Genomic DNA, 12342 nt, shown 5'->3' on the forward strand with positions numbered 1-12342 from the left:
TAGTGTAGATGCACATCACCAGGTTGTCACAATTTTTGCCTAACATATTAATTTATCTAACGGGCTGAAAAAGTACTGCTTGGGTTGTTCCCCTCTCACCCAGCCTTATGGGCTTCTTGGGAGGGCATGCCCTTGTACTTAAAAAGAAGATGATAACAATTTCTCTTACACCCAACGTCCAATGGAAGACGAGGGGAGCTCAGATACTTTTGTTATCATCTCGAGGGTTCTATCTAAACACAAAACATGCCAAGGCACAAGACACTTCAATCAAGTTAATTAACCCCAAAATGAAATGAAGATGTGAGCCTAATTAAACTAGAAAAGAAAAGACAAACATATATATAGACAAAATTTCTAATTTTTTAAATTATTTATAAGAAAATATGGGTAAAAACACAATGATGTGTCACTTTTATCTAATTTAATATTTTTACATCCAATTACACATAATATAAATATTAAATCATTATTTATATTAATAAATTAAAAGTAACATAAAAAAATATTAAATTGAATAAAAAAATAGCTTTTAAAAGTCGCCCACAAAAATACATTGAAATGACCTTCAAATTAGCTTAATTAACCTTCTCAGTTGACGTTGTGAAAAAGACAAAAAAAAAATCACAAGAAACACTTTTTGTCCCTTGGTTGGCTGGGGGACCGAAGCTGGGAGGAGACAGATCGGACAAACTCAGTTCGATCGGACTAGCCTATGTGTCATGTGATGTGGCACAAAAAAATATTATTCTTTGCATTTCAGAAAAATTTAACTTCTACCCTATTTTTCTTCAAGCAAAATATTTTTTTACAAAAAACAAAAAACACCCTTTTGTAAAGCTCGAAGTCATGAATCTGGGCATATAATTTTTTAGTATTTTGATTATTTTTATTAATTAAACATTGCGAGTAGTTTTTTTAAGTTAAAAAAGAAGCTGATTAGAAATTAAAAAATATATTAAATGATATTAAAAAATTTAAAAAAATCACTAGATGAGAGAATCTTCTCCAAAAAGGTATAATTTGTTTTTTGATAATGATAAATTTAGTCGACAAAAGGTGATGTCGAATGAAAACTACCAAATTCGGCTATGTTGGACTTAAAAATATTGTTACGGGAAAAACATACGTCAAAACTTAAATATATATTTTTTTAACACTACATATATATGTCTCTATTTGAAAAATTAAAAAAAAAAAAAAAAAGAGTTTGTTTTCATTTTTTTTTTGGTGATGCCAACTAGAAGCCCTGATTTTCAACATTTTTCAACAATAAAAAACCTGTCTTTGAATATATAAAAAAAAAAAAAAAAAGTCAATTTAAAAAAAAAAATTAAAATAAAAGACATAACTCTACATTTGATTAGTTTACATCATTTTAAAATTCAATTTAGAAATGTCACTTTTATGCACAATTTTAGTTGTGTTGGCCACTTCCTTTATAAAAGTGTGACACAACATTGTGCTTTTACCCTTATTAAGACCTAGGTGAGAAATAACCATAGTAAAATGCCTAAATTACACCAACAATAATATTAATTATAGTTATGTAATATTAATTATAATTCTCACATTCATAAAATATTATTAATAGCTATAATATAATAGAAACATTATAGTGAAAATAATGATTAAATAATTTTAATTCATGATTGAAAAAAAGATATAAAAATGATTAAAAAGAATTATTATTTTTATAAAAATATTGAAAAATAGAAATCTAATTAAAAAAAATTATACAAAAATGTAATTATAAAATTTAATATCATTAATTTTAGTGTGAGTTTTATTCAATTTTTTACACCCTTTAAAAATAGTAAATATCATTGTAGATAAAAATTTAAAAATTAGAAACTTAAAAAATGACCTAAAAAAATTCATTCACAATTTAGAAACTAAAAAAATGTACATATAGACTACATGAAAATTCAATTTATTCAAAACAAAAAAAAACCAAAAAAAAAACTAATTTTAGCTTTTAATTGGTTCAATAAGCTTTTTGAATAGCTAATTACTACATTATAGGCTGACATCTATTATACATCTTTACTTATTATTTCAATCATTTTCAAAGCTATTAAATTTAGATTATTAATAAATTTTGACTTAGGAAAAATACTATCCTTGTCATATGTAAATTATTAATCACAACCTATTTTTAATGTGAAAACATGTTTAAAAATTCATGACAATTTAGAAATATCAAATATATTCTTATAAAAGTCAAATTTACATATATGTGATCCTCTAAATAATACATAAGTATAAACAAAAAATAATTAATAATTCTAAAATATTCATTGAACATTGCTATTTTTCTTCTACACAAATCACTTCTAAATCTTTTACACCCTAACTACATTATTTTTTTAATAAAATATCATTATTTTACTATTTAATTTTTATATAATTAATTATATTCAATTATCATTCACAAACAGTATATTTTAAATATATTTAATTAAGATATATTAATTATAATATATTTATATTAAATTTATAATAAATTCAATGTGTATCTTATGATTGATATTTCTTGATGTCTTTTAAAATAAACATATTTAAGATTTTTATGTTAGCTTATTAAGTTTGACATATAAATGATTATCATAAAGATTTTGTCTACATAAGTTTTATTAATATCTGTATATTCACATTGTAACTACATTTCTCACTAAAATTAAAATTAGAGAAGCAACTTAAAGAGAATACATTCAATTACAAATAAATGCAATTAATTGTGAAACTTAGGAAAAGTTTAATAGAGATTTGTAGCTTTTCTTTGAAATGAGTGTTAAAGTTGGAAACCACAATCCTCACTCATGTGAATCAAATAAAAAGTTGCTCTAGAAAGATGAAAACTCGAGATAGAAATTCACTTTATGTTTATGAGTAGTTTATGAACTACATTTTATCATTTATGTGAATCGACATTATTTTATCTTAAGTAATTTGTTGGTCATTTAACTTTAACTAAAAACTAATGTTATATTTTATGATAGTGATTTCTACAAATTGGCATTATGATTGGAAGGAGTCGATCAAGATCTTTAGTGGCATGCTTCATGACTTCCATGGTTATTTATGTAAATCAACATTATACCATAAAAATAGTGGAGTTGATCAAGATTGGAGTTAAAAATTACAGATGTGTTTCATGTGAATCAACTCTACTCTGAAGACATGTTATTTTATAAAGCTATCTTTAATAACCATAACGATCGATCACCAAGTTGTTGCAATTTTAAGGTTTTGCTTTGATATCTTTTCTTGTCTTGCTTCACTATTCTCATGCTTTGATATCTTTTCCTATATTGCTTCACTATTCTCTCATCTCCAAGTGGAGGCCAAAATCTATAGATAGACTTTCAAATTCAACAGATCAAGTGGCAAGTTAAGTAGTTACTAAGAAAGAAGAAGGTTGACATAGTGTAAGGATTATGCTCGAGTTTTACTGTCAGCTATCTTCTTCCTCTTAAATTTCTTCTTGTCATTAGATTGTTTTATTACAACTATGTACACTATGTTATTTAATTGTCATTTCTATATTTATTTCTTCAATTTATAATTACAATTTAATCTTAATAATTTGCATTTATTCAATTAAGAAAAAACTCTATTCTAAAAAAGGGAAGGAACCCATCAAGTCTAGAATAATAAACTAGTATCATGTTTCTAAATAAAGAAAAGACTTATTCAAAATTCATCTTAGAAATTCATTTTATATTCTTAATTCATCATCATCTGTATGAATCATATTATATTAGAGAAATAAAATATGCTATCAAGAATACAAGTTAAAAATTAATGGTGTTTCAAAAGTTTGTCATAATTTTAAATAAACTAATTAAATCATGCTAATAAATTAGAGGCAAGTACACCTACTATATGACACTTGCTAATAGAGTAATATTTACAAAGCTTAAAATAAGTCCACTAGGCTAGAAATATATAGAAAGACAATAAATCATAGATTAATATTTATGTATAAATAACCATTAGTGTTGGAGGGTTAACCAAAAAGAATACATTCATGTTAAGTATTTAGCAAATAAAAATAATTGTAAACAAGGTTTAGTAGAGAAATAATTAAATGCTTAGATAAAAGTAAGTCTTATAGTTGAAGACCATCATCTTTATACGTGCAAATCAAGCAGAAAAGTATTGTAAGGAGGTGAAAACTCAAACTCAAATTAATTTTATATTTGGATAAATTATTATTTTCTATGGAGAATATATATAGCTATTAGCTAAGTGTTAGACAAATAAGTGTGAGAAGTGAAGGCCATCGTCCTTATCTATGCAAATAAAATAGAAAAATATTGTAAGGAGGTGAAAACTCAAACTCAAACTCAAATTAATTTAATATTTGAATAAATTATATTTTTTATGATGAATATATAGAACTATTAGCTAATGTCAACTACTGTTTTGTTTTAAAGCTCTTCTCCTAAACCAACACTACATTAGAAACTTTTAAAAAGAACAAAAAAATCTAATAGTATATTTTATAACTTACTAAAAAATTATTATTTTGTATTTTTGTAAATTAAAATTATATTAAAAAAATACATTCATCAAAATTAAAACTAAAAACTTATATTATTAAATAAAATGGTTCATCAAAACACAAACTAGAATTAATAATGTGTGTTAGTAAAACATTATACTAGAAAGAAAAACCTAGAGAAAATAAGATGCCCATATAAACTAGGCAACTAGTGGTATAATTCAAAAGCATCTTTGGGCATGTAGTGTCGCAGGTAAAACACTTTGTTGGTGAAGTGGCCTCCCTGCTAGGCCATTGCGTTTGCATGCCTTGTGCTTTCATTAGGCTATTGAGATCATATATTTGATCAAGTAAAGTGTGGGGATGAGGTCTAGGTTTGTGGCCTCACTGATTCATAACTCTAGATCACCGATCAGATTAAAAAGTTTACCAAACATAATTTAAAAATAAATTAAAAAACAAGTCACAAATCAATAAATCAATACCAAAGCAAACGAGAGTAGATAGGAACCATGAGGAGACAAATATTTTTTAAATATATAGGTAGATGTGGTAGAGAGGGAAATAAGGGGGAAATGGTTTAATTAATTTAATTTTTAAATTTAATAATTAAAAAAATTGCAAGCCTTCATTCTAAAAGAGGAGGCCCAAACTTCTAAGCAAAGAACCTTGACCCAAACTTTTATTATAAAACTTCAGAATGACATATGACATATGATTCTATCTTGGCTCCCAAGCCAAGCAATATTTTCTTTTGAGTTCAGCTGACGATTCTTGCCATTGCCCACATCATCAATCACCTAAGACCATCTTCTACAACTGTTTCCTCCACTTCATCTCCAGCCCCATTAAAAAACACAGCACAGTTCCAAATAGGGAGGGACCGTGATTTGACATCCAAACCATTCTGTTCTAACAAACACACTACAGATTCTCAATCAATTCCATTGCTTTCCTGAACTTGCATGACAATGTACTAACAGAAATCTAGATGTTGTATGCTTTCAATACAAACAAAGTCACCAACTCTGTTTTTTGCAGGTAACAGTGCACAACCTTCTTATGTTCTAATTGACCTAGTAGTTAATTTTATGTCTTTCTGTCTAAGGAAAAACGGATTTCTACAAGAAAAAATGAAGTGGGTCTGCAATAGTTTTTTCTTTTTTTCCTTTTTCTTTTCAGAAGAGTTTTAGTAGCAATGAGAGAATTTTACATGATCTGTATGTTGTGGTTTTTTAGGCAGGAGGGGGCCTTTTAGTATGAGTATATGAAATGAGAGAGAGGATAGAGAAATTTGCAGTCATGCCATTTACAATCAGCTGTGCTACTCCTTCAAGTACTGCAATCAAAGACCAACATATCAAAAAACCAACTGGTGGGGATTCTGTGCTTTCAAGGACTTCTTCGGCTGCTAAGTCAGAAGTCAAGTATATAAATGTTGCAAAAAATTCTAATTCAGGAACCAAAAACTCTCTTCAGAGAGGTATATATTCATTATGAGTTCTTGGGATCGGTTACAGTTATAAGTATGCTTGATAATCCATTTGATTTGATTTGATTTTGTTTCATTTAACTGCAACAGAAAGTTGTTTTGAACTTGTTTCAATTGCAATCTACATAAATGTTCAATGTTCAGTAAGCCCATTTGATTTTGAGCTTGTACTATCATGATTTAAATCCTTACCAACATACTTTTGGATTGAACTTTCTTGAGATGCAATCTAGATATATGCTCAACGAGCCCATTGATTTGAACTCATGCTATTTTAGTTTTGATTTATTAAATCAGCCTGATCATACACAGAGAGAACTGAAGGAACAGATTGCATAAACATTCATGTGTGAGGCTTATCTATAAATCCTTAAATTTTGGCTATGCTCGTACCCTCGCACTACACTGAAAGTTAAGAAATTTATAGCTTGATTGAGATTCATCAATGACATTTTAGATTGTGTATTCATGTTTTTCATTTTCTGATCTTGATTGCAGAAACGTCATTTTCATCGTCCCCTCCAGTTGAAAGTTCCATATTCACAATCCCTTTTTCCAAATCCTTAATATCCAATAAATTGCAGAGATTTTTCAAAGGACTCAGAGCACTTACGCAACTCTTTGGTAAGGGAATCAGAATTGGTTTTATATTGAATTTGTATCTACATGCTTTCAGATTCAAATTTGCAGGACTCATGTTTCGTAATTGCTTGGCAGTCTATAAAGAGGAGGAGATGCAGATTGGATATCCTACAGATGTCAAGCATGTCGCTCACATTGGGTGGGATGGATCCTCTGGAAGTTGCAGAAGCTGGGTATGTATGCCCATTCCCTTATGATGATGCATACCACTTTTTCTTGTTAAATAAATACTCCATGATTCTGTCCACTGGCTATAAATCGGCTGAATTGTCATTTGAGTTTAGATGATTTTCAACTTTGGGTCAGGCTCTCAAGGACACACACTTGCACAGGAGTTGCTTGGTAAATCTGCTCATGAAACGCATCTGAACTGGCTATGTAGCCATATAAATAGTCAGATATATAAGAGGCACATCTCCAGATGCGCTTTTTTATACATGCATTTCTGACCATTTATATAGACCCCCTCAGTTTAGGAATCTAGCATTATTCCACTGCTACCCCTATTTTTTGGGCAACACACTATTCCCAATATTATAAACAAAATCTGCCCCTGGTATCCATTTGCATGTTATTTACCATAGGAGCGACCCAAATACACGCCTGGGACCCTAAGCAAGATGGGGTTGTAAGTTGAGAATCAGGACCATGAGTGTTCATATAATTGTAAAATTTGTTGTCAGTTGCTCAGGAGGCAGATCATTTGCTTAAAAGATCTTTGTATTTTCTTTGTACAGTGAATCACAATTATATGATACTAGTTAATTCTGTCAGGCTTTTGTGAACTTGGTAGCAGTTTTTCAGAAAACTTTCTGACAGGGTTAGACTAACTTTGCAGCTCTGTAATCATGTATGCTTGTCATGTGCGTTTTTTTAGCTCTGTTTTCCACTCTCATCCATGGACCAGCTAAATTTATGCTCCTTAATCGTGTGGAATTTTTGACAGAATTGTTTACAACTTTCACCTGACATTTCACAACACACAACTTTAAAATGATATTCTTAATATTAATCCTGCAAATGATTTGGATTTTGCAGAAGATAAAGTGCTTCATATTACTATAGTTCACCGAATGACAAATCCTGTCAACAGAATTGGAAACATTTCATAATTCCCTGCCAAACTACTGCTGTTCATGGAGGGTATCTAGTCTATAATGATTTCATCCCTTAGTTGTAAGTTACTTGAGAATAACTTTTTAGTTAAAGTTGTAAGCACTGGAAGTTGAGCCCTACTAAACCTATAAACTTTGTAGGAGCTCTCTGTAGGTTTGGGAGGTTAGAAGTCACTATTCAGTTCCCAGGATGCATCAATGCATAAGTTATGGTGTATGAAGGTAACGTACGTATTGGTACATTCTAGAATTTGAATAGCCATTTCCGAAGGGTTTCCATCTGTACCAAGCTCTTATGCCTACATGAGGGTTTGAAGGTCATGTATACAGTCCACCTACCTATTGATTGAAAGGAGGCCCCTCTTGTCAATAGGAAGGGTCTAGATCTAGTGAGGCCTAGATCTAGTGAGACCTGTCTTCCAACAGTTCTGTCTCTCCAATAAAAGTCCTTTTCACTCCTCTTTTCTATTGATTGAAAGTATACATCAATGCTATGTAGATCTCTGCAAATGACCTGCCATGCAAGCAATTTTAATCCTTTTATTTCAATCTTAAATCATTTCGTTCCACCTTATTATCATGGCAGTTGTTCCACAATATAATTGATTATGGACCCCTCCACCAATACTAATTCTCTATTACAATAACTCATTGAAGTAGTTTTATAGAGTATTACAAATTGGGTAAAAGTTATGTTGTTGTAAATTCTTGATGACTGTTTTTTAACATTAAACAGATTAGGGTATATTTTTTACCAGTTAACATACGGCAACTTTAAATGTTGAACTGTTTGATATTTAACTAGGGCGATTTTTTATTATTCACAAAAGTTTTCCCATTTTACTGACAAAACATTAACCATTTTGTATACAGATTGGCGACTTGAGAGGACCTGCAAACCATTCATCAGCTAACAGTAATGATGAATCTGAATTGGAGCAGCCAAGATGTTCAAGTTGGATTGAGGATGCTCCATCTCTTCCTGATTGGACTCCACAGGGTCAGTCATCTTTTTTCATTAATTTAACCAAATACTTAGCTTAAATTGTAGAATCCAATTAGTTGCACAAATTCATTTTGTAAACATGTTTGTTCATAGGCTTCTAAATATTATCTGTGATTAATTTAGGTACTTGATGTCTACAGATCTGTTGGGCACTCTTGGACTTCATCCACCAAGTCCACAGTTTAACCTCTTCAAGGCAGCTGAGGCAAAGGCAGAGAAAGCCAAGAGCATGTCATTTGAATCCAAAAAAGCCACATCATCCCTTCAAATGATGTAAACCAACTTTTTTCTTTTCTTCAAGACTGATATCATCTACTCCTAAATCCAGAAGGATGTGTGCTATTTTCTGATGGATATTCAATGAGTATACATCCATAACCACATTCATCATACCTGATCCCAGTATGAGGGGATCTCTTCTAAATTCCAATATGTGCAGATGTTGCTTGGTGTTGCTGATTTGGGTGGTGTTATGAATTCATACTAAAATCTTAAGGATTACTTCATCATTATCACTGTAAGAAATATTATATCTAAAGCAAAAGCAAAAGGTTAGAAATAGGTGAGAGTGGTTAAGCAAATCCTATTGAGTCATCGAAACTTGCTTGAATTGCAAGATATCTCAGTTGAGTTATGGAAACTTGCTTGAATTGCAAGATATCTCAACAGGAATTAAAAAAAAAGGTATGTTGTTGGGTTTGATAGGGGTCCATGGCCCTTGGATATTGTTTGTAGGAGCATCTGTATATCTTTAATGGTTTCATGTATTGTTCATGTGACATCTTTGTCTTAAAGTTTTAAGACAGAATTTAATTTTACAGAGTTTCAAAGCTCTTTTGTAACTTTTCTTGGTCATGGTGGTTGTGGGGGCATTCTTTATTTCAGTGCAAAATGTGGGGCTGGACAAATCATCATACCCAAGGTGGAATATTTCTCATATTTAATTATGATAAAGGATAGAGCTTTTTAAATTATGAATTTCGTACAATATTTCATTATTTCTAAAGATGATTTAATAGCTTTAATAATTTGATGTAGAATTGAAGGTGTAATTGTACAATATGAATCATAAAATGAATGCACCATGCTTTGAGCAAAGTGATTTAAGGCTTACATGAAAAGACTAGTCCAATGATTAGATTTTTATCTTATTTAAATTATTATACATGTCTACTTCTTGCTTTTATCCTTGGTTGCAAAGTTCGCTTGATCCCTCTAAAGTTCCAATGGAGTTTTAGTATAATTAAGCTATATTTATATATTAATAATAAAAAAATAATTCAGTCACCGTGATCAAGTGGTAAAGTAGGTGATATCATAATGAAGAATCATAGTTGAATATTTGTTGAAAATCATTAAATTCAGACATAAGAGATGTTAATTAATATAGGAAATAATTTTTTAAGAGAATTAAAATGGATATTTTAAATTTTAAAATTTAATTCTAATTTCAAAGAGAGGATAAAAATTTATAAATATATACATTTATAGTATAATGAGTCTTATAAATTCAAGCTAAATAGAATATTGTGATAACAAATGTTCTAAAAAATGGTTCAAAAAATATATTGTTAATATGTGCACGAGCAAGTGGAGAATTCATAATGATCAAGTCATTTTTACTAAAAGAGGGGTAAAAATTTATGCAATCAAAGAAATAGATACAAAGCAAAAAGGGCCACAAGCCCAACAAAGAAAACATTACACAACCCTATCAGCATCCACTGAAGTATCCAACACCCGAGACATTTTGGAAGATAACTGCCCCCTATCCACTATATTCCAACCCTACTTATGATCAGAAGCCCATTTGGCCAAACAATCAGCAACTCCATTCCACTCCCTAGGAATATGACAAAAAGTAACAGATTCCAAAGAATTGCACAACCAAAGAATCTACCTAATCACCACAGCTAACTGCCAACTAACCTCATCTAAGTGATGCTCATTTAGCAATGTTACCACCACTTGAGAATCTGACACAAATAATCCGATTCCAACCAAGAACACAACTACGCTCCACCACATGCAAAATGGCAAGAGCCTCCATGAAATTATTGGTATGGAAACCCTTGCAAACAGAGAAAATAAACTGAATATCTCCAGAGCTATTATGACCAATCCCACCAATACCAACATGGCCAAGATTCCCTCGAGAAGAACCATCAGCATTGATTTTCAAGACTCCCTGAGGAAGAGGGCACCAACGACCAACCCTATTACTCTCCACAAAGGATGGCGACATCTATTTCTCATGATCTACCCAACATACTGCCCCCCAGAAATAGGAACACCCCCCTGAAGAGGAAAATTGAGTCGGTTACAAAAATCAACATCACCAGGATCCACCCCCACCCTCCCCCAACAAAGTCACACTTTGTTGGCATTGCATGAAGATTGCATTGATGAAGTATAGTGTTGTCATTGATGCCAATAGCAACCGGTCATGAAGTTGCAAAGCAAGCGGTAGTAAAGCAGTGAAGGAATTCGGTATTGTTATTCAAGCAGAGTGATCAACCAGTAACCCTAACCAGTTGATATGTTGAACCCTAATTGATGGAGCTTGGAGAATCGGTTGTGATGATCTATGATCGAATGATGATCAGAGATGAAGATGCCACGTAAGCATGATGTGTGTGATGAGTTTCAAAGTGGTTTTGGTGCGTGAAGATAACCGTTTATCTTGGGAATGATCAAATACATACCATGAAGTGAAAAATGTGTGATGAGCTACAAGATCCAATGTGTGGTGATCTAGGAGCGGTTGATGTTGTCTAGAACAATGTGTAGTTGATTGCTATGTAATCCAACAGTTATGATTGAACCGATATGTTTGTAATCTCTATGAGATTTGTAGGTTTTGTGTTGTGTTACCGACCTATTGTATTTTATTATAAGGTCGACGAGTTGTTTGTAATTGTGTTGGCAATTTAGTTAAGAGTGGTAGTGTGATTGTTTCCGAACCAGAAGGAGTGTCTGCAGAATGCTGTGAAGGCAGATAGGAGTAGAAAAGGATCTGACTAAGCAAGATAGTGCTATTACTAGATCAACAAAGAACCTGTTGTTCTCTAACCATTACAACAGTTAAATCCCTTAACCGGGTAAGCTTTAACAGGCTTGGTGTTGTTTAAATCCTCTAACCAAGTGATCTATTAGCTTGGATTTAAAATCCTCTACCGAGGTTACCTCTAACAGGGTATTGTCTTTAACAGGGTATTGTAGTCAATCCCTTAACCGGGTGGTCCCTAACCGAATCTGTTCTTAACATGACATTATTGTATAAGCTTCTAACAAGGCTTGGCTCCTAATAGGGTGAACTTCAGAAGAGTTCAAAATACTTGTGGGTATTCATCCCCACCATGGTTTTTCCCATTTGGGTTTCCACGTGAAAAATCATTGTGTCAAGTGGTGAATGATTTTGTGGATGTGTTTTGATATGGTTGATATGATTAACCGGTAAAGCCACTTAGATATGTTTAGATGACCAGAAGTGATCTGAAATGAGCTATTACTGATGTTAGTAAAGTGATTTAATGATTTGGTTAAATGGTATGTGAGTTTCAGATCTATTACATTG

At 31.4% G+C, this 12342-nt stretch overlaps 1 protein-coding gene across 2 annotated transcripts; it reads left to right on the forward strand.

Annotated features, from left to right (window-relative positions):
- Positions 1-5235: 5235 nt before the first annotated feature.
- On the forward strand, positions 5236-9739 carry LOC131050936 (CRIB domain-containing protein RIC10). 2 transcript variants are annotated; one of them, XM_057985256.2, is made up of 6 exons: positions 5236-5551; positions 5750-5993; positions 6501-6626; positions 6720-6817; positions 8633-8759; positions 8906-9739. In XM_057985256.2, exons 2-6 carry the CDS (start codon positions 5783-5785, stop codon positions 9040-9042), a joined length of 699 nt encoding a protein of 232 aa, XP_057841239.2. In that variant the 5' UTR covers positions 5236-5551; positions 5750-5782; the 3' UTR covers positions 9043-9739. The 2 variants fall into 2 exon arrangements, with proteins under 2 accessions (XP_057841239.2, XP_057841238.2); XM_057985255.2 differs by having other exon boundaries at positions 5543-5648.
- The last annotated feature ends 2603 nt before the right edge of the window (positions 9740-12342 follow it).

Source organism: Cryptomeria japonica, chromosome 3, assembly GCF_030272615.1.
Source record: "Cryptomeria japonica chromosome 3, Sugi_1.0, whole genome shotgun sequence".
Classification (NCBI taxonomy): Eukaryota; Viridiplantae; Streptophyta; class Pinopsida; order Cupressales; family Cupressaceae; genus Cryptomeria; species Cryptomeria japonica.